The sequence below is a fragment of the Phyllopteryx taeniolatus genome, chromosome 6 (assembly GCF_024500385.1).
Source record: "Phyllopteryx taeniolatus isolate TA_2022b chromosome 6, UOR_Ptae_1.2, whole genome shotgun sequence".
NCBI lineage: Eukaryota > Metazoa > Chordata > Actinopteri > Syngnathiformes > Syngnathidae > Phyllopteryx > Phyllopteryx taeniolatus.
Window position 1 is genome coordinate 24,927,689 of NC_084507.1, and position 23,785 is coordinate 24,951,473.

Sequence of the window (23,785 nt, forward strand, 5' to 3'; positions counted from 1 at the left end):
GCTATCGCTTGCTGAACAATTAAATGAACTAATGAATGAATGAATTAATGAATTAAAAAGCAACCAGATTCACCCCTTATTATTCTTGGGGACTTTAACTAAGCTAAAGTCTACCACAAACTCTCTAAATACAAACAGCACCACCAGGGGAAACAACATTCGAGACCACTGCGACACCACTCTAAATGATGCAGACCGTGCTAGCCCCTGTGCAGCTCTGGGCTCATCTGATCACTGCTTCAGGAATGTCCACCAGAGCTGTTGTTGAAACGCCTTTGGAGAAATGAACGTTCAATTCACGGGCAACAGCTCTGGTGGAAAAAATCCTGCAGTCAGCATACCAATTGCACACTCCCTCAGAACTTGTGGCATTGTGCTATGTGATAAAACAGCACATTTCAGAGTGGCCGTTTATTGTGGCAAGCCTAAGGCACACCTGTGCAATAATCATGCTGTCTCATCAACATCTTGATGTGCCACACCTGTGAGGTGGGAGGGATTATCTCGACAAAGGAGAAATATTCCCTAACACAGATTTAGACAGATTCGTGAGCAATATTTGACGGAAATGGCCTTTTTGTTTATGTAGAAAAAGTTTTAGATCTTTGAGTCCAGCTCAGGAAAAATGAGAGCGTGTGTTTCTATTTTTGTTCAGTAAGTCCGTCTGGCAAGAACTAAAATTGCTAACAAACTACAAGCGGAGAACAATAAAGGACTGGCTGACGACTTGAACACCAACTGAAGATTTGAAAAGGACACTTTCACACAGCCGCACCACAACCACCAACCACCATCGCACCTCTGACTTCTGGGTTGACCATCCATGAACAAGATGTAAGACGAATGTTCAAACTACAAAAGATCAACAAAGCGGCGGGCCAAGACCATGTGTCCCCATCCTGCCTCAAAGTCTGTACGGAGCAGCTCGCTCCAGTCTTCACACAGCTCTTCAGTAGATATCTGGAATTGTGTGAAGTACCATCCTGTTTCAAATGCTCCACCATCATACAGTCCCCAAGAAACCTGCATTCTCGGGTCTGTCACCCTGACATCTGTGGTCATGAAATCCTTTGAACGCCTCATGCTGGACCACCTTAAGAGCATCACGGGACCCCTGCTGAACCCCCTGCAATTTGCCTACCAAGCAAATAGGTCTGTGAACTGCACTTCATCTTAGAACACCTCGATGGCCCGGGGACCTACGCGAGGATCCTGTTCGTGGACAACATCAGGATGTCTGTTCAACAGTTTACGTTTAAAGGGAGTAGGAAGTCAAAAATAAAACCTTATCTAGTCCTACACTTCCTTGTCTATAAATTTTGAATCATATCATGTTAATACTCAAATAGGTTATTCATATAGTGTGGTGTATATTAATGCAGATTAAGATTACAATACTGAATGGCTGATCAATGTTATTTCTGTGCTAAAACGATGGTGTTTTTATGTTAATACTGACCAGCAGTCCAAACACACATAATATATTAACGGTTCAGAAAAAAGGTCAAACTACATTTGTTACCCGATTAATAGTAGTGTTGTGACCTTCATACACTTAAAAATCCTACCTGATTTTCTTGTGGCATTGCTTTCAATCCTCTTTAACACCCGGCGTGTCACCTCCGTAGGTTTGTTGAACCCAACTTTGAACCCAACCGCAATGCGCATGTTCATCCGTGGGCTTTTTGTCCACAAAATGAAAGGACCACATGTACAACGTTGTTGCTGGTCTTTTCCAATGAAGGTTTTTCAGCCACATGACATCGTTCTGGGGTCCTCATTCAAGGAAGTGAAAACTGTTCTCACAACAACATTGTCTCTGTGTCCAGCCAGGGTGCATGTCAAAACATTGCTCTCGTAGCCACAGATTAAACTTCTTCTGGTTATGAGTAACTGCGAACAGCACAACAAGTTCCCTAGCTGCGCAAGGACATTTTTTCATTGTTTCGGGCTGATAATCGTGGAGAAAAAGCAAAGAATAAATGTTAAAAAAAACGACAGACAAAAGGGAGGACTGAATGGCTCACTGCTACTTCCATGATCCTTTCCTCGTGAGCCCCACCAGGAATAAGGTGGACAGATATTTCTCTCCTTCCTTGCTGTCTCACCTGACATACATGTCATCATATGTCTCTGGTTTGGCCTTTGCCAATGCTCGGCTGCACTTCAGTTTTCCTTTCCTACCAGAAAACACACCAAGTGCTCTCCCGCCTGTCTCTCGGATGACTTTGGCTGTAGCGGTCCAGTCTTCTTGCTCCTGCCCACTGAGGGCGTGTCTCAACTCTTCATTGGACACCACACAACACTCTTCCTGTCTCAGCTTTAACCATATGGTTCTCTACACTGCCTTTGCCTCACCACCAGAGTCACCTTGTTTTAGGGTCTTCTTTATCTTGATGTATGTTTGTTTGATTGTTTTCAATTATGTTATGTTAAACGGTCTTGATCTGGTGGTGTACCATTATCCTTTGCTGTGTGGCAACCTGACCCCGGATAAGCGGGGGACAAAAAAACTAAACTGGACTGGTCAGCACATCGGCGTCACAATTTTCAGGTCCAGGGTTCAAATCCGGCCTCCCTGTGCGGAGTTTACATGTTTTCCCCGTGGCTGTGTGGGTTTTCTCTCAGCTCTCCGCTTTCCTTCCACATTCCAAGAAACATGCACGGTAGGTTAATTGAAGACTAAATTGTCCTTTGGTGTGAATGTGAGTGTGAACGGTTGTCTATATGTGCCCTGCGATTGGCTGGCGACCAGTTATGTGTAGCCCACGTCTCGCCCGAAGTCCGCTGAAATAGGTGCCAGCACATCTGTGACCCTGGTGAGGATAAGTGGCTCAGAAAGCGGATGGATGGAAACGTTCTCATTGTTTTGAATCTATCCATGCATTTCCTGTACCGCTTATCCTCACTTGGGTCGTGGGCGTGCTGGAGTCGATCCCAGCTATCTTCGGGCGTTATCATTGTTTTATTGTTTCTGAATTATGTTATGTTAAATGGTATTGCTCTGTTCGATTTACATTTATGTGCAGCATTTTGTCTCAGCTGCAGTTGTTCTTAAAGTGTTATACTGTATGCATAAAACTGAGTTCAGTTGATTGAGTCTTGTTGTTTCCCCTTTCTCACATTCTCTCTTCCTCTCACTTACTTACAAAGGTATCAAAAATGTCTTACCGCACATAACATTATAAAGCTCAATGTTTTCAAAGACTGGAACTTTAGTCTTGAATTTAAAGGAAGGCCCATATCCCAAGAAGATTGTCTGAAATGGGAGTTGAAACATATATTATTAAATCACTGACAGTAGGGTTAGGGTTGTTTAGTTATTTTCACGTACCTGCATACTGTTGATTTTATTGTCATATCCATGGTCACCAAAGAAGCCACAAAGTCTCTTAACTTCAGGTGCTTTCCTGAAATAAGAAAATAAAGTTAGTTTCGGTAGGATTAGCTCTCATTTAGATGATGGAACATTATTGTTAGATAAATTGTAGAAGTTATCATTTATTTGCTTAGCTTGCATTAGTATAATGGACAATTTTAGATGTCTCGCCTTCAAAAAGAAGACTCAGCATCATCCGATGGAAGGGCGCCTGGACCAAGGACGTGATCGGATGTGGTCGGGTCGTGACAGGTGTTGGTTCAATATTATGTGTTGTGTCTTATTACTTAGAATACTATGTCTGGGAAAAACCCTCTTATTATCAAATATTTTGTGTTGTGTCTTATTGCTTAGAACATTATGATTTCTAAATCCCTCCTATTTCAAATAAAAGCAGGAGCGAGGGGGGGGGGGGGGGGTTGTTGAGAGCGTGTTGAGAGGCTGTGATCTGAACAATCTCCCATACGCCCTCCTCATGAGAAAAAGAAACCAGCGTCTTCATTCCTTTTGTGTCTATTTTTTATAATGTTGGGTAAGATAAATCCAACAATTATAAATGAAGAATGTAAACGACTGCACCGACATATAAATCGAAAGTTAAACATACCACGCAGGAAGAAACACACTCGGGTTATTACAAATTACAACCACTATTCCAATGAAGTTGGGACGTTGTGTTAAACATAAATTAAAACAGAATACAATGATATGCAAATCATGTTCAACATATCTTTAATTGAATACACTACAAAGACAAGATATTAAATGTTCAAACTGATCAACTTCATTGTTTTTAGCAAGTAATCATTAACTTAGAATTTGATGGCTGCAACACGTTCCAAAAAAGACTGAGAAAGTCATCCAGCTAATTAACGACCGCTGCCAGTAATTGATATGGACGTCAAAAGAATTTCGGAGGCTTTAGCCAACAGACTAGAACAAATTCTCCCGTCGATAATAGATAATGACCAAGCAGGTTTGATTAAATATTCGGCGCAACGTCAGGTGACTGACAAACTTAACAATGATCCATCCATCCATCAGATGGAACACTAGTAATAAAGGTAGCCGTACTCCTGTGTCAGAACACAAAATCCATCTACATGCAGATGATATCCTTCTTGATTTACCAGAACACAAGTCAGTACTTCAAACAGTTTTTAACCTCATGAAGACATTTTCACAATTAACAGAATACGCTATCAATTTGTCAAAATCAACAATACTCCCTTATAACGACGAATTCATGGAATCCTGCAGAGAAAAATCCAAACTTTCATATTCCGACAGGGGATATCAAATATCTAGGCATTCATATCTCGGCAAAATTTACAGAGTTCAAAATCTAAATCACGTACACCTGGACTGGAAAAACAATTGGGATGATTTAAAATGATGGAACAGCCTACCTATCTGATGTTTAGGCCGTATGGCTATGGTAAAAATGAAAACGTTACCTCAAATTAACGATGTATTTTCAACGATCCCATTCAAACCCACATTAAAGTGGTTCCAAACGCTCGACTCTGCCATACTCATTCACTGCCAGTGCTCCATGTTAATGTTGCTATTTGAATTCAACAACCGTCAATGGCAGTAAATGAGTTTTGCATTTTTACTCTAAAAATAAGCAAACTAGAATTCGCCTATCTACCCTTCAGAAAGGTAAAACAGAAGAGGGACGTGTCACACCCAACTTCAAACACTATTACTTAGCAAGCCAAATACAGTACCTTATTAAATGGTTACATTCAAAATGTTGAACAACAATCTTGGCTGGAAGTAGAACAGATAGACTGCAATAGCAAAAAGTCTCAAACACCACCATTGTTTTAAGAATCCCATTATTGCTGCCACTTTATCAGCTTGGTGGGAAAGTCTCGAAAGCACACAATCTCAGTCAGCACCATATTATTCCTCCCCAATCTGGCACAATCCCGTTTTTGAGATGAACAAAATACCCCTTTACTGCAGCACACGGGAACAAAGTGGAATTTACTGATTACATATTCAAAAAGAATGCATTCATGTCATGTGAAAGCTGATTCTAAGAATTTCAAATTAGAGGTGGTCAATTCGTTCAATACTATAAAGTGAGAACAACATTCCTAAAGATTCTGAACACACATGAATACTTTAGAACTACCAGATTTGGTCAGAAAATGGAACTTCTCCCACAAAACAAAAAACTCCTTTCAAAAGTATACAAATTAATTAGAATGAATTAATACTAATTCAATACACTTAACTAACGTAAAATGGGAAAAAGACAATGAATACTGGGCGCAAACCTGCAGAAATACAATGTAAATGGAAATCTCAATGACAAAAAAATTACAGCTAATCCAGAAAAAAAATCAAAACAAAAGAAATGTAAATAAAAAAATATATTTATATTATATCAAAGCAAATATATAGATACTTTTATACAGCTAATCCAGTTCAAAGTACTCCGTAGATCTCACATTTGTTATGTTCCGGGTCTAGGGGAAATCCAGAACTGAACTTGATCGGATTTTTCCTGTCTTCCAACTCCCAAGTCAAACCAGAGCCACCAAGTCACACGGTTTACAATGTTTATTAAGGCTTCAGAGGGAGAAATATGCGAACACACCAAACAAAAAACAAAACTAAACAAGCCTATTTGTCTGTTCTCAAAACAATGAAAAATAAAAGACACTCCTATCTCACTCCTAACCCAACACAGGAGAAAAGGAGATTGAACAAAAATGGCTTCTCCATCCTACAAATTGACAATGGAACCGACAGTTACAAAAGCGGCGGCTGGCCAAGTTGGAAGGGGAAGCTCAGGAACCCCCGTACTGCAACCATCTGCTGGTTAAAAAGACCTCTGGTCCCTCTTCTGGCCAATCACCTGGTGGCAATCAAGTTAATGCAGCCAATCAGCAGGTCTCACCTGTTCACAATCAGGTCACACACATCCCTGCACCCACATTCCCACCAAAGGGGAACAATCTCCCAAGAAAGAACAGTCATGAGCAGTACAACACAAAACAACTAAACATGATTGTAACACCTCCCCACCTAAAAATCAAACATATATCCCCGAATTCATGTTTGATTCAATAAGAGTGGGATAGCGCATCAGCCATGACATTGTCTAATCCTTTTCGGTAGCGGATCGCGACGTTAAAATTCTGCACTAAGAGTGACCAGCGCATCAAATGCTGATTGCAGTTCTGCATCTGAGTCAAGAACACAAGCGGGTTGTGGTCAGAGAACACTGTAGTAGGCACAGAACTAGAACCGAGGTATACTTCAAAATGGTGCAACGCCAAAAGAAGGGCCAAGGCCTCCTTCTCAATGGTACTATCACGTTACTGGTGTGTTTTTTGGAAAAATAACAAATAGGTTGATTAACTCTGTGCTCATCCTCCTGCAGAAGCACTGCATCTTAACCAAAAGAGCTGGCATCCCCCTCCAGCTTAAAGGGATCCTCAAAACTTGGGGCAGCTAGCACAGGAGGACTGGAGAGGAGCGCTTTGCCAGCTCCGTATGCCACTTGGCATTCCTCGGACCACACAAACGGAATTTTAGGCCTGGCTAATCACATGAGCAGAGCTACCACATGAGATAAATTTTTACAGAATGCTCTGTAATATCCAGCCATCCCAAGGAATCGACACAATTCACGTGTGGTTTGGGGCGCAGGGAAACCAAACCTGTCTCCGTGCTTCCCGAGACGACTGAGACAGACTCCCACCACCCACCAGCTGATCTACGTTCGTGAGAAACACACCAGTGTTTGTCAGACTGTAGAATATTAGGGCCTAATAATTTGGGGGACATTACTAGCTTCACACAAAATCCTAACTCTGTCCTCTCCCTCTCCCATCCGGACTGGACGCGTTAAACGCTTACGTTTTCAACTCTCGTCCAACACAAGATGTTCTATTTCCCTTTTCGTGCGCCTATTTTCTTCTTTTTATCATTATTAGTGTTATTTTCTTTCTTTAGTGAGACCCCTTTTTGTGTTTCCCTCTTGATCCCTTGTAGATGTCATTCTATAAAATTCCACTCTTGGTTGTGTTTTGTGTGGGTTGAGTTTAACAATCTCATCTAAAACTCACATTTCATAAAATGTAGCAACCTTTAGATATGAGACTGATAAAAAGGTTTCTTGTCACTTTCCCTAAATTCTATACATATAACAAGTGATGTGGTGCCCCTTTACGAGACAAATTAGTTTGATTTTAACGTTAACGCGTAAATCGAACTAACCCCGGAAGTGAACGCAGGCGTTTACCTTCCTTAGAATCTTTTTCCAAATTCATAAAAAAATTATTTAACCCCCATATACGCTACACATATTAATAAATATCCATCCATCCATCCATCCATTTTCTTCCGCTTATCCGAGGTCGGGTTGCGGGGCCAGTAGCTTTAGCAGGGATGCCCAGACTACCCTCTCCTGAGCCACTTCATCCAGCTCTTCCAGGGGATTCCGAGGCATTCCGAGGCCAGCTGGGAGACATAGTCTCTCCAGAGTGTCCTGGATCATCCCCGGGGTCTCCTCCCAGTGATGGGACCTTCCCGGAACACCTCACAAGGGAGACATCCGGGAGGCATTCTTATTAGATGCCCCAGCCACCTCATCTGGCTCCTCTCAATGTGAAGGAGCAGCGGCTCTACTCTGAGCTTCTCCTCCTATCGCTACGGGAGAGCCCGGACACCCTGCGGAGGAAACTCCTTTTGGCTGCTTGTATCCGGGATCTTGGTCGTGACCATAGGTGAGGGGAGGAACATAGAACGAAAATTGAGAGCTTCGCCTTTCGGCTTAGCTCCTTCTTTATGGACTGATACAAAGTCCGCATCACTGCAGACGCTGCACCGATCCGTCTGTCGATCGCCCGTTCCATTCTTCCCACACTCGTGAACAAGACTCCAAGTTAAGATAAGAGGGCACGCCACTCTTTTCCGACTGAGGACCAACGTCTCAGATTTGGAGGTGTTGATTTTCATCCCATCCGCTTCACTACGAACCACTCTAGTGAAAGTTGGAGATCACGGCTTGATGAAGCCAACAGAACCACATCATCTGCAAAAAGCAGAGATGCAATACTGAGGCCACCAAACCGGACCCCCTCTATGTAAGGGGGTCCTATAACTGCACACCTATAACTGCACACCGATACACAGCTCCAACCTCTTCATCAAGTTTGCAGATGACACAACTGTGGTGAGTCTCATCAGCAACGGGGATGAGACTGACTACAGGAGTGAGGTGAGCCGCCTGTCTGGGTTGTGCACAGGCAACAATCTCTCCCTCAACATGGAGAAAACCAAGGAGATTGTTGTGGACTTCAGGTGAGTGCACTCCCAGCATGCTCCCCTGAACATCAACAGTGCTGTGTTGGAGAGGGTGTACAGCACCAAGTTCCTGGGAGTGCACGTCACTGAGGACCTCTCCTGGACCAGCAACATCTCCTCACTGCCCAAAAAAGCTCACCAGCGTCTCTACTTCCTGCGCAAGCTGAGAAGAGCCAGAGCCCCGACCCCCATCATTGTGCTCGTTCTACAGAGGGACAATAGAGCTCATCCTTACCAGCTGCATCAGAGCCTGCATCCCATAGTGAGGGAAGGCCATTGGAACCTCGCTTCCCTCCCTGCAGGACATTTCTAGCACCCACCTCACCCGCAAAGCCCTCCGCATTGCGGGGGATGTCACCCATCCATCTCACAGCCTATTCAGTTAGCTGCCATCAGGGAGGAGACAGCGGAGTCTGCGGGCCAGCACCAGCCGACTTAAAGACAGTTTTATTCATCGGGCTGTCAGGAGGCTGAACTCTATGCCCGCTCTGCCCCCTCTACCACTCTTGTCCTCTGCCCGCCTGAACTCTGAACCCCCATCCATGCACATCCGCATGCACACACAGGCACACACCTCCCCACATTGCCTTCTAATTTGTAAATGTCTTTCAGTGCCTTGGTACTTAGTGCCTTGGTACTCAAACTTGGACTATGTTGCTATGTGTCTATCTTAATTAACATTATACACCACAATACTAAGTGATAAATGTTGCCCACTTGACAACCATTGGAGCCTAGTCATCCTGGAAGGGGGATCCCTCCATATACGGACACTTCTCAAAGTTTCTTCTTTACTCCCCAAAAATGTTTGGAGTTCTTCCTTGTTGGGGGGTTCAGGGGATGTCAACGATCTTTGTCAACTGTGGGCCGTTTGAGACACTTATGATTAAGGGCTATACAAATAAACTTGACTTGACGAAATAAAAGCAAATGGAAATCCACAGAAAATACGTTTTCAAGGGTTTTCTCCAGGTAAGCCAACGTCTTCCCACATTCAAAAAACATGCATGCTAGACTCACTGAAGAATAAGCGGTATGGAAAATGGATGAAGGGATGGATTGACATCAAACCTCTCCTCCTTCTCCTACACTGTCACATTTTTGTAGTGGATGGGTTTGTGTGTCCCAATTTTCAAGGGATCCCTGTTATTGGGGCTTGATGCCTCATGTAGTGTAACGCAGGGCAAACAGGTCCGAGGTGAGGAACCAGACAAAGCATGGTTCAGGACAATTAAGTTGATCACATTACCTGGACCTTGTTTTCTCTCGCCTGGCCACGGTTTACCACGCAACCCCTCTGGAGCCAGGCCTAAGAAGCAATGTGGGTCACCATTTCTATTCGCTCACCAGCTTGGTGGTGGCTGGAGGCGAGGGCCGGAGCGCCGGAGGGCAGGGGCTGTGGCGGTCCAATCTCCAGCTACAGGAGCTGGCTCTAGCGACGTGGAATGCCACCTCTCTGACATGTAAGTGGAAGGAGCAACTAGATATACAGGAGACGGGACAGTGTCAACACAATTTGGGCTCTGGTTTCAGTCCTCTTAAGAGGGGTTGGACTCTCTTCCACTCTGGAGTTCCCCCCGGAGAGAGGCGTGAAGCAAGTGTGGTCATACGTACTGCTGCCCGGCTTGCTACCTGTATGGTGGGGTTTACCCTGGTGGGTAATAGGGTAGCCCAGGTTCTGACTATTGCTTGTGCCTATGCACCTAATAGCAGCTCAGAGTACCCACACTTGCCGTGTTCTACTTGGGGACCTGTTCAAGTGGGCAGTGAAACTGAGATCTGGTAGGGCGTCATTGAAGGAACCCCCCCAACCCCCTTCCACCCGACATCAGACCCAGAGAGCTTTGTTCTTATAACTCAGGCATCTGGTTACGATGTTTCCTCGAAAGCTCCCTGGTGAGGTATTCCGGGCACGTCCCATCATGAGGACGCCCCGTTGAAGACTCAGGACCCGCTGGAGAGACCATGTCTCCTGGCTATCTTCGGAACGCCTAGGGATCCCCCTGGAAGAGCTGGTCAAAGTGGCTGTGAAGAGTAAAATCTGGGCTTCTCTGCCTAGACTGCTGCTCCCATGACCTGACCCCGGCGAGTAGGAAAAAGATGGATGGATGGACATCAAACCTTAAAATTGAAAGAGGTGTAAATATGGACAGATATTAAATACCACCTGGCAATGTGCCACTTCCTGTCCACCAGTAGATGTACATCCTCAATCCGTCGGTTATTGGCGTAGTGCAGTCTCTTTGGCAGATTCTGCTTTAAATAAGGCCTAAAATGCTGGTCTGGTTTCTTACACTAGAAAAAAGTATTTACAAGCAGTGTGACCATTTACAAAACAATCATCACATTGTCAAATTGTTTAACTTACGAATGCAAAGCTAAGCATTTGTAATTTAAACCATGTATTGAAACATTCACAATTTATTCTTAAAATGGATCCATTTTTCATCCTTGCCATTCAAACAAAGTACTATACTTACAATTAGATTTGCAACAATCGCCCTGGGGTCATCTGAAAAACAATGAGAGAACAATCAAGTCAAATAGTTTATGTATACAAGCCTTAACTAATTTATGGCAGCCGCTTTTAAAACAGACTACCCCATATTGCGCCTCATTGTACAGCATTTCGACTGCTCTTTTAAGACCCACAGAATATTGTATTATATCATAATTGTGAGCCCAGAACCTACGAAAAGAAACAGTAGACTCTCTTCTTTCACCAGAAAAAAAAGGTTTGTCTCTGTTTCTTTCCATTCTTTAGTAATCAGCAGTAGAACGCTGGTTGCCTTCAGGAAAAAAAATCATTTATGTATTTTTATGATGATTATGAATATGATTAGGAATATGATGATTATTATTATTATTATGAGCAAAAAGAAGAGAAAACTGTGAAAAGAAACATGTCAAGCAAAACAGTGAGTGACGCAGGGTTATAATAGTTTGGGATTTTTCATTATAGTTAGTAGTGTTGTTTCGTTCAAAAGAGCGAATCTTTTGAGTGAACACACTGAACTCAATCAGTTTATGAAATGATTCGTCCGTTGAGCTGCGGACGAGTCGGCTGGGAGTGGAACCGGAACTGCTGTAGCGTTCTGTCACTCACTTCTGAATCTTCGGTGAATGACAAAGGGCCGGCCAGTGTGCAGGTGGGGGCGGGACTTCACTAAACGTACTGCCATGTCATTTGTGATTCGCCAGCGTTGTCACTCACTTCGGCGAATGACCAATGAGCAGCCAGTATCAGGCAGCACCGCGCATGAATGTACTACTGAACTGAATGTACTCTTGAACTGGAAGTGAACTGAATGTACTGTGAGACACGAGTGATTCGTTTGTTGAACTTCTTCATTCGTGATCTGTCAAGGAGAGACGTACTAGTACGTATGCAGTGAACTGTCCTGCCATGAGTGACTCGGGCAGAAGTTCACTGCGGACGAGTACAATGAGTGAGTGATTCGGAACGACATATTATGCGGTGAACGTACTCATGAGTGATTTTAACCGTTCGTCCTCACAGGGTTAGCTTTCACTCGCATCCGTTTCTCCAAGCTAACGGCTCATGTTGAGTCATTCAAGCACATGAAAACAAGCACCATGTGTTGTTTTAAAATCAATGTAAATTAATAATAAATGCATATGTGTACACATACATATCCCCTCTTTCGCTAATGAGATTATTAAAGCTTTTTGTTTAATAATAATCATAATAATAATCCATTAAGGTTCTATAAGACTTCTCAAGACACTCAAAGTCGCTTTACACTAATCAGATGAAAATAACAGTCAGTGGGTGAGCAGGAAGTTTGGGTGCTGGTGTCAGCGACGCTGTCCACCGCGATGGAATGCAGACAAGAATCGCCGGCCGGCGGGTGAACGTCGAGGGGATGCGGAAGGATATGTGCGGTAGCTGAGCTCGCCGCACGCATGTTCACGAGTCACAACCGAAGCCGGGTGTTCGAGAGCGGTAGGTAATAACTTAGCTGAAGTTAAGTCTCCCCGTCTTTCCTACTTCACAATCCGTGACAACAACGCACAGTCCTTCGGTGAACGTGTTGAGTGAACGTGAACCTCAGGGAATCTTTAACTGAATGATGAAGCACTTGAGTTTTCTCCAGGCATTCCGGTTTCCTCCCACATCCCCAAAACATGCATGGTAGGTTGATTGATAAGAGTATGAATGTGTGCGCGAACGGTTGTTTGTTCATACGTGCCCTGCGATTGGCCGGGGACCTGTTCGGGGTGTACCCCGCCTCTCGCCCGAAGATAGCTGGGATAGGCTCCAGCACGACCGCGACCCTTGTGAGGATCAAGCGGTACAGGAAATGGATGGATGGATGGATGGATGAAGCACTTGAATGGTTCTGTAAAAAAAGTTTTTAATTTCATTTTGATTTTTGTTTTACAAACTCAGTTAGTTTTAATTAGTTTAGATATTTTCAATAATGCGTCATTTAGTTTAGTTTGTATTAGTTTATATTTCTTATACAGGGAATTTGTCGAGGGCAAGTAAAAAAAAAAAAAAAAAAGGCCACAAAAAGTATTGTGTCATAAAAACTCAACAAAAAATAGCACAATAAATATCAACTTACAAACAGATGAGCAACCACCCATAATACTTCCATTATTGACTCAGACGGAAGATTTTGAATAATTGAAGCCACCATTAAACAAGAGCTAAAATATGACAGGTTTATATATATATATATATATATATATATCAAACTATTCATCCCTAGTTTATGTTTTGATATGATAGACCTCTCAGAGTAGTAGCTTTCCCGTTATCATCACCTCATGAAGTAAACCACCCTACTACAGTAAGAAAACTCTATTTTTGTGCTGCATATGCTGGTTTCGGTTCATGGTCGAGACACTTATCAGTGTTTCATGATATCATTTTAAAGGACATATTCTAAGAAGCTTTGAAGCCCTCTGTTAAATGTGGAGCTTTTTAAACAATTTCTGCCTTAACTATGCACTTTATTTTAGCCTTGTGGCATCAATGAACATTAGAAACAAGAACATGAAAAACTGGAATACTCACAGGACTCCAGGGATTGAGGAAATGCGCACTATAGTCATACCATGTCATTGAATTGAAAATGTCATTCCTATATTAATTCACCCAGGACAAGGTTTTTTTTTTGAATTGCTATTAAGGATTTGTTCAAAATACTATGTCAGATAACATGCGTACACTCTTGAATTGAATTGACAGCCCAGCAAAACAAAATAAAGCCATAATCATATCATTAGATGCCTAAAAGGCATTTGACAACGTGAACTGTTGAATTATTGTAAGCACTTCATGGAAATTTGGATTTGGACCATTATTTATCGGCTGCATTTAAAGACTGTGCAGCTCACTCAAAGCTTATGTGTGTTGCTTCTCTACCAACATCATCTTTAAACCGCCAAGAAGGACCTATACTGCATGTGATCTCCCGAGATCTTACCTTCCGTGGGCAACATTTTATATCTTTTACGTACCCAAAAATGTTACAATGCTGGTCAAAGCCAATTTCCATTTCTGCGTGAGCACGCAAGGAAACACCACGAAATCGGCATCATGACAGGATGCGCCATCTCCCCCCCTGGCTCATCATTAGATCATCAAGGTGGGTGGTTCAAGGGCAACAATGAAGAACTGTCTTCCCCCAATCAGGGGGACATGGATGACATGACCATCATAACAACAACCAAGGCATTTTACCAGGCGCCTGCTGGATAAACTCCAGGATAATATAGGGTGGGCAAAAGCACAAATTAAACCAGACAAATCTCACAGCATCTCCATTCTCAACGGCCAGCTCACTAATGAGAGGTTCTTCATAAATAACAAACAAATACCCCAAGAGTCTATGAAAAGAAAAGAAAAGCCTGGACGACGGTACACTGCAGACCTCAAGGACTCCGACCAGCTGGAGCAACTCCGGCAAGACGCAATTAGTGGCCTTAAGAAAATCAACAGCATTGCTCTTCCGGGGATCCTAAAAGGGTGGCATTTCCGCTTTGGTCTATTGACCCGCCTCATGTGGCCAATCACCATGCCAAACGAATGGAGAGACTGGTGAGCACAGAGTTAAAAGACTTTATGGGAACTGAGCTCGTGCCCTGCCAACATCAAAGTGTAGTATAAATGCACCAAAGCAAGGCTGGAAATTATGCTCCAAGAGTCCAAAGATCCCTTGCTGAGAGACAACGGGCTAACACTCTGAGCAGGGAGAAAGTGGAACGCAGCCTTGGCGGTTGCAGAAGTTTGAATTCCCTCACGCACAGGGAAATCGTGGCCAAAGTACAACCTGGCACAGAAGGAGTGAGCCTGAGATCAGCGACACCAACTTGGCTGAAGGCTACACCAACAGAACGCCGGCACCTGGTGGTGTAAGAAGAGTGATGGCAGGAGGAAGCACCCAGATGTGCCAGTGCCAGCGTAGTCTCCCAAGGTCACCAAGGCCGTTGGATGGGATGGGAATCTGTGAAGCAGTCCAAAAATTAAATGAAACGACCAATGGAACATTGAAATAAACAGGCTAAGCTTCATCATCAGAGCCACCTGTGACAAACTGCCTTCCCCAACAAACTTACAACTAATGCTTGAAAAGGAACCAGACTGTCACCTCTGTATAGACGAGCAACTGTCAAACATATCTTGGTGGGTTGCAAGACCTGCTTGATGCTTGATGGGGAGATATATCTGGTGGCACAATCGGTACTGAGGTGCTTGGCCTCACATCATATGTCCGTGGAGGTGAAAAGCAAGGAAAGTCCTCACACCCTCTTGCCTGCCTGCTGACAAGACAGAGGGACTGGGAAATGTGTGTCAATCTACATCACAGACTAAACGTTTCCATCTGAGATCGCACAGACCTACCAGGGTCTTGATCTCGTCCTATGATCCAACTTCTGCCACCATGTCCTCATTGTATAGGCTACCTACCCATGGGGAGACTCTTTTGAGGAAATATTGATCTAGCAGTGGAGGCATAGGGACGGGGATGGAAGGTTAGGGTGTGTCCAGTGGAAGTCAGCTGCAGGGGATTTGTTGCAATGTCCACCATAAGGCTCTTCAGGGGGGCAGGGATTAGAGGGCAGGCCCAATGAAAGAAGCAGCCACTGGCTGTAGCTGAAGCGGAAGGGTGCTGTTTGGGCTGCTAAATGACCTTCCACCATAAGACACACACGCTGCTCAGAGCGCATCCTAACCAGATACCCAAGCCACCGCATCTGGCTCGACTCTGAGCCCCTCCCGGTTGACCGAGCCTCTGACCCTTTCGCTAAGTGCGAGCCCGGACACCCTGCGGGCGGAACTAATTTCGCTGGATTTGAACCTGGGTCCTCAGAACTGGGAGGCAGATGTGCTAACCAGTCGTCCACCTTACGATGCCACCCCGTATGTAACTATTTTTTTTTTTTTTTTTTTAAAAAGGCCTTTTCACCCAACCCACTACTAGAGAACATGACACAATGCTGATTAAGCCTATCAACTCCTCTAACATCTTGATGTATTTTTCAGTATTTTATTTATTTTTTAAACGTAGTGAATGCCCGATTCATTTCCCGTACTGGCCCACTTGGCGGTGCACCGGAAATGATGGAGTGGAAATGACGGCATGGAAATGATGCATTTTACCTAGCAATGGGTGGAGCATGGTCCCGTCTTTTGTAAAAAGCTCCCGTAACACATTTTGCATTTCTGTATCTGAAAATAATCATATAATAATGGCTGTCTAAACGAAAACAATAATAATGAACAAAAGCTCTTTCCGAGAACCCCTTAGCTGCCCAACAAGGTGCCTGACGTAAAATACATGCACCAAACAATGCAGCGATAATAGAGAATGACTCACTCTGTCTGCATTGTACTGCTTGGGATATTTCTGTCTGATTTTGTCATCACAAATGCAGACAGGATTAAATGACAGAAGAAAACTCGAAAAGCTCTCTGCCACAACCAAAATCCATATAGCCGCCCGAGGACCCCTTAGCTGCACGACAAGGTGCCTGACGTAAAATAAAGGAAATCCAGCAATGTCCGAGCAAAGCCTTTTCCCCACGGGTTCTCGTTCAAAACAAAATAAAAGTGTTGGAGAATGGTGCAGAATCATCCCAAACAAGGGGCCCCCTACGTCATATCGAAGTGACGGTTTCGGTTGTTGTAATATTGAATTACAGCCGAGGGGGTGACATAACTCACGGATCCCAGACTGTCAGACCTATTTAGTCTGAATTATACCCCACTTATTAAAGCTATAGACATGTGTATATATATATATATAGCTGTATATACGGCTTTATACGCTGGATTAATTTACCGCTGACTCTAATTGGTCAAAATGAAAACCCTACCATGTGTTAGCTACCATTTTTCATTGCTTCCCACCACTTTCACTGATGAACGTCTCCAAACACGCAATTCATCAACACCACAATTTCATTGGAAAAACAAAAAGCCAAAAATCTCCATGAAGAAATTGCAGAAGGCAAAAAAAAAAAAAAAAAAGGCCTTGAAGCACCAAATATTCCTGTCGAACCAACTGCAGTATTTACCCAAATGAACTCAACATACATGTATTTACCTACCGTGTTAACTGTGCATTGTGGATGTTGAGTGTTGTGACATTTATGGTACGAGGATTTTGATTTAAGGATGTGATGTAAGTTTGCCCGCCAGATGCCACGAGAGAGGAAGTGCCTGTCACATTCCAATTGCCCCTGCAGAATGCTACATTAACCTTGTCCACCAGATGCCAGTAGAGAGTCAATCAGTTACCAAGTGTCTTGTCAATTGTATACTGCATTGTCACTTAGATCCATTCATTCATTCATTTTCCATACCGATTCTCCTCACTAGGCTCGCGGGCATGCTGGAGCCGATCCCAAACATCTTCGGGCGAGAGGCGTGGTACACCCTGAACTGGTCGCCAGCCAATCGCAGGGCACATACTATATAAACAAACAACCATTCATACCTACGGATACAGATTTAAAAAAAACAAAACTGCTGGCTTGTAATATTATACTCAGATATATTATATTCGTAATTGCTTTGGTAACATAAGATAAGAACCTAAGAACATAAGATTAGCACCCATGCTCAAAGATACCCATTTTATGATATGTGTTAGGATGAAGTTCTTAGGCCCATTATTGTATGCTGGGAAATTAGGAGAATCAAGTGATTTATACTTTTTCTATTTTAATTTTACACTTTTCATTTTAATTACTGAAATATTATGAGGAGTGAACCCTTAGAAATGAGTTATAATTCGGAATATATGACGTGTCATGTGGAAAGTAATTTCCCCTTTGAAACATTTAAAGAATTATACTATGTATGTAAAGTTCATACTTTATGCACAGATTGAGTAAAGTAAGTAATAAGTAATAAAGTAATACTCATATTATGCTTTATATAGAATTAGTTACTGCTCTGTTCAAGGCGTAAAAGCCTTGTTACAGGACGTGGCTATCCGTGTCCATATATGGGGTTGTTTTTTTGTTTACTCCCAGTAAGGCTGTTTATTAATAGCCCTTCCAAGAATAATTTGCTTTCCCATAAAACAGATAAATTGTTAAAAACAAGTCCATAAAAGGCAATAAGTCATTTGAAGTTGGCTTATAAGCAGCATGGATGCTGTGATAGAAATATAGAAGAGCCCTTTTTTAGACCACTGTGTGAGACGTGATGCAAATTGAAGGAATTAATACTTCTTTTGACGACTTCAAAAACTTCAAAACACATCCACTATATCGCCAAAAGTATTGGCTCGCCTGCCTTAACTTGCAGGAACTTAAGTGATATACCATTCCTTATCCGTAAGGTTAACTATGACGTCGGTCCACCCTTTGCGGCAACAACAGCTTATGCTGTTCTGCGAAGGCTTTCCACAAAGTTTAGAAGTCTGTTTATGGGATTTTTTTTTTACCATTCTTCCAGAAACGCATTTTTGAGGTCAGAGACAGATGATGGACGAGAAGGCCTGGCTCTCAGTCTGGACTCTAATTAATTTCAAAGGTGTTCTATCCTGTTGAAGTCAGCAGTCTGTTAAAGCCAGTCAAGTTCATCAGCACCAAACTCTCTTATCCATTTCTTTATGGACCTTGCTTTGTGCACAGTTGCACAACCATGTAAGAAATGGAAGAACTGTTCCCATAAAGCTGGGAGCATGGAGTTGTCGAAAATTGGCTTCAGCATCCCAAGAGCTTTTGGACACTTTTGTGCTCCCAACTTTGTGGGAAGAGTTTGGGCACGGCCCCTTCCTGTTCCAACAGAACTGTGCTCCAATGCACAAAGCGAGATCCATAAAGACATGAATGAGAGATTAACTTCACTGGCCTGCACAGAGTCCTGACCTCAACCCAATAAAACACCTCTGGGATGAATTAAGAGTGCAGACTGAGAGTCCAACACCACTGCGTGACCTCACAAATGTACTTCTGGAAGAATGGTAAAGAAAATCCCATAAACACACTCCTATATCTTGTGGAAAGCCTTTTCAGAAAAATAAAAGCTTACAGTGGTAAAGGGTGGACCGACGTCATATTAAACTCTATTGATTAAAAAGGGGTCACTTCAGATTATATGTAAACCAAAGCAGGTGAGTGAATACTTTTGGCAATATAGTGTAAATTCGATTAAAAAATGAATTACACAGTGTTAATCCTTTTCACAACCACCAAATGGGCCTTTTTGAAGACGCAATGCAAACCAAAGGGACCTTTGAATTTGTGTCTCCCACGGAATTGCCAGTCTGATCAAACACGATATTCCATCTACAACCCCAATTCCAATGAAGTTGGGACGTTGTGTTAAACATAAATAAAAAACAAATACAATGATTTTCAAATGTTCAACCAATATTTAATTGAATACACTACAAATACAAGAAATGTAATGTTCAAACTGATATACTTGATTGTTTTTAGCAAATAATCATGAACTTAGAATTTTATGGCTGCAACACATTCCAAAAAAGCTGGGACAGTTGCTTGGATGGCAGCATATGTTTCTCCAAAACCTTTATGTACCGTTCAGCATTAATGGTGCCTTCACAGATGTGTAAGTTACCCATACCATTGGCACTAACACAGCCCCATACCATTACAGATGTTGGCTTTTGAACTTTGCGTCCATAACAGTCCGAATGGTTCTTTTCATCTTTGGCCCGGAGGACACAACGTCTACAATTTCCCAAAACAATTTGAAATGTGGACTCGTCGAACCACAGAGCACTTTTCCACTTTGCATCAGTCCATCTTAGATGAGCTCGGGCCCAGAGAAGCCGGCGGCGTTTCTGGGTGTTGTTGATAAACTGCCTTTGCTTTGCATAGTAGAGTTTCAAGTTGCACTTAAAGATGTAGCGCCGAACTGTATTTACTGTCATTGGTTTTCTGAAGTGTTCCTGACCCCATGTGGTGATATCCTTGACACATGGATGTCGGTTTTTGATGCTGTGCCGCCTGAGGGATCGCAGGTCACGGGCATTCAATGTTGGTTTTCGGCCTTGCCGCTTACATGCAGTGATTTCTCCAGATTCTCTGAACCTTTTGATGATATTATGGACCATAGATGATGAAATCCCTAAATTCCTTGCAATTGTACGTTGAGGAACATTGTCCTTAAACTGTTCGACTATTTTCTCACGCACTCGCCCCATCTTTGCTTGTGAATGACTGAGCAATTCAGGGAAGCTCCTTTTCTACCCAATCGTGGCACCCGCCTGTGCCCAATCAGCCTGTTCACCTGTGGGATGTTCCAAACAGGTGTTTGATGAGCATTCCTCAACTTTCTCACTCTTTTTTGCCACCTGTCCCAGTTAATGATTATTTGCTAAAAATACTTGAGTTTATCAGTTTGAACATGAAATATCTTGTCTTTGTAGTGTATTGAATGAAATATAGGTTGAACATGATTTGCAAATCATTGTATTCTGTTTTTGTTTATGTTTAACACAACGTCCCAACTTCATTGGAATTGGGGTTGTAATACCCGAGGCTAATGGGGCTGGGGGGCTTTAACCCTTGAATCTGAGTTGGTCAGGGAAAATGAGCTAGTATAAGTGAAAGGAGCCACTGGGTAAGCGAGCTCTGACAGGGTTGATTTTTCTGTAGCATTGATAATCCCAGCATGCCTCACTCAGGCTGAGGTTGAAAACTCTGTACTTCCCTTTTAATACATGTGTTCCATAATGTACAGTGGTTCATTGTGTCTTTCATCCACGGACTTTATTTTATTATTATTCATGAACTATTAGTTTTGTCGCATGAAAAGTGAATCGTGTGCCATGTTCAGTCACCTCCCTCATTTGGCTCACTGTTATAAGATCATGGCAATCGTTTGTTATTGTCTTTTCTGAAGTAAACCTCGACTTCAGCAAGACTGTTTGCAATAAGTGGCTTCGGGCTCCACACTTATATCTAAGTTACTGTTTCATGTTGATGTCATTCTGTAAATTACAGTATGTCGAGTGTATTGCCAAGTACAGTGAAGTAAATGCACTTTGTTACTGTGGACAAGTGATACTACTGCCACTCGGCAGCTGCTCAATGTAACAAATAAAGGAACTTGTTATCTAACGGAGTTACTTTTAAAATATGTCATCGGTAAAGTAACTAAGTTACTGTTTCAAGCTGACTGTGGCAACATTGAGCTTATCTTATTTACATTCAGCAATTTGCTTTTGTTGAGTTGTCGTAGAAAAATTATATTGACAGATGTATTTGTTAACTAAGTTTGCCAAAATGTGTGCAGTTTCCAGCTTTAAAAAACCCAAAAACTAAGTATGAATCTTTATCTTCGTCTCTTACATTTTGGGTTGTCCAGGAACCTAGGGCGTATTCTGCCTAAGGATCCAGGGATAAGAATGAAATCATCAGGATTTGTCAAGTAATTACTGAGGAACTCCGTTTGATCACAATGGGCCTCTTCCATACCTGTCAACAGAAAAGCAGAGTAGGTGTTTGTGTACTTGACATTTTTAAAAACAGCTTCGACACGCATTTAATGAGGGTACTATTCCCCGGATAACCTTGAATGAACATTCATGTCATTGTACAATATTTCCCCTATTAATGAATTGTTTCTGCTTGAGGTGGAGTGCATTAATACCGTGATCCCCAACGATGATGATGTTGACACATCGGTGCAATTTCATCTGCTTCAGTCCATTCATGAGTTGACCTACGATCCTATCAGTCAATCTCAGAGGATTATTCAACTGGAACACACAAAGAGAGTCATGATCCTCAAACAACTTGATATAGTTTTGACACAAAAAAAAGATACTCACGTCGAGGCTCATGGGTCCCATTTTATGTCCGTATGTGTCCAGCTGCTCTAAGTGCACAGCATAAACATAGGGTCTGTAACAGGATGAAACATTTAGAATATAATGTCAATACTTAAAAATAAATATCAGAAATGGGGAAAGGAAAGGGGAACGTGCCCTAAAATGAGTGGAAGTAAATATTCGGTGGGCTCCTGCTCTATTAAATGCAGAGCTGTCAAATGTTACGTGTCTTCAGTGTTTGGTTACGAAACTCACTGAATGCCAGTGTTGTTTTTGTCAAAGATGAGGATGAAATGATTTCGTTGATGCTCCCTTATTTTCACGATGACAACGTGACGTGACGAGCGAAACGGCTTTCTCCTTTTATTTCTTGTCCTGTTCGGCTGCTAAATCAAGCAAAATGGATAATCTGTATCCTTTTTATGGCGGAACAGTTTTACTGTGCAACAGTGGAGTTTTTTTTTTTTTTTTTATTAAGACTGCCACTTTGTAATATGATGAATATTTATTGAAAAGTTCAGTTGGGCAGAACAAGGTTTTAAAGGGGAGTAAAATAAAATAAATGCCTACTTCAGTGTCATATTGGATTCGAGTTTTGGACGGGAATGTCGTGCTACACCCTGTGATGGAAGAAAAGGACAATGTTTGGATAGGACAGGACAGGACAGGACAGGGACGGGGGTGGAAGAGAGCAGGACACTCACTCACAAAGATTGTCCCACATTCACTTGGAATTGCACACTTACCATTAATATGTCACACATCACTTTAGTTTCATGGAATGCAAATGGCATTTGTTCCGAAGCAAAAAGAATTAAGATTATGGATTATATCACAAAATTAAAAAAGGATCTCTTTGTTTTACAAGAAACCCATTTGTCAAAATCAGAAGAAAATTACCTTTTTTATTTAAATTTCAGTCAGACTTTTTCAGCTAGCGATAACACCAGACATGGAGGAGTCTCAATACATAATTTTTCAGACAACTATATTTAACAAATCATACAAATTAGTTCATGTATAACTAATGTGGGCGCACTCAATCCATGGGACGAGTTCCAGGAGGTGGGGTTGCGTGCGGGAACGCAGCGAAGGGCTGACTCCAGGGATTGATTCTCCCGCTCCGTCTGGCCGTTGGTCTGTGGATTGTAACCTGAAGACAAGCTGGCTGCTGCGCCCACTGCTTCACAAAATTCTTTCCAGACCAGGGAGGAGAACTGAACGATGTCGATGGGGGATACCGTGGAGTTTGAAAACATGATGAACAAGGAGGTTAGCAGTTTCAAAAGCAGATGGTAGTTTGGAAAGGAGTATGTCATGGCCATATTTAGAAAATCGATCGTCAACTGTCAGAAGGAGGCAGGCCTCTGATGAAATCTAAAGTGATGTGGGACCATGGGATGGGTAAGGGGTACAGTAGACCAGCTGCAGGCAGATGTGAAGCCTTCCCTCAGGCGCAGACGGAGCAGGCTTGGACGAATTCCCGGGTGTCTTTGACCAGGCTGGGCCACCAGAAATGTTGTTGAACGAATTGGATAGTGCGGGTGATGCCGGGATGACACGTTAGCTTGGAGTTATGGGCCCACCGAAGGACGTCAGAACATGCTGAATCAGGTATGAAAAGAGGGTTCGGAGGTCCGGTCTTGGGGTCAGGGTGAGTCCTTTGAGTGCATTTGACTATTTGCTAAATTTTCCAAGAGGCAGCACCGACGAAGCAGGAGGAAGGGAAGATAGTCTCGGGCTCTGCAGGGCTGGAGGGGGGTGAGTGCATGCGTGAAAG

General features: G+C 42.8%; 1 protein-coding gene across 12 annotated transcripts in view; it reads right to left on the minus strand.

Moving 5' to 3' along the window:
* Nucleotides 1–23,785, minus strand: part of enpp2 (ectonucleotide pyrophosphatase/phosphodiesterase 2) — a 148,872-nt gene that overhangs the window by 80,771 nt on the left and 44,316 nt on the right. For 6 of the 12 annotated variants that reach the window (XR_009789032.1, XR_009789031.1, XR_009789030.1 and 3 more), the window contains exons 11-16: nt 21,825–22,078; nt 21,524–21,649; nt 11,191–11,222; nt 10,878–11,005; nt 3,335–3,410; nt 3,172–3,259 (exon numbers count right to left, since the gene is read on the minus strand). Coding sequence is in view for 9 of the 12 variants with exons in the window: in XM_061776868.1 (XP_061632852.1) it covers nt 3,172–3,259; nt 3,335–3,410; nt 10,878–11,005; nt 11,191–11,222; nt 21,524–21,649; nt 21,825–22,078 (704 nt within the window). In the remaining 3 variants the exon portion in view is untranslated. The remainder of the gene's footprint in view (nt 1–3,171; nt 3,260–3,334; nt 3,411–10,877; nt 11,006–11,190; nt 11,223–21,523; nt 21,650–21,824; nt 22,079–23,785) is intronic. The other 6 variants (XM_061776876.1, XM_061776875.1, XM_061776872.1 and 3 more) reach the window with 2 other exon arrangements.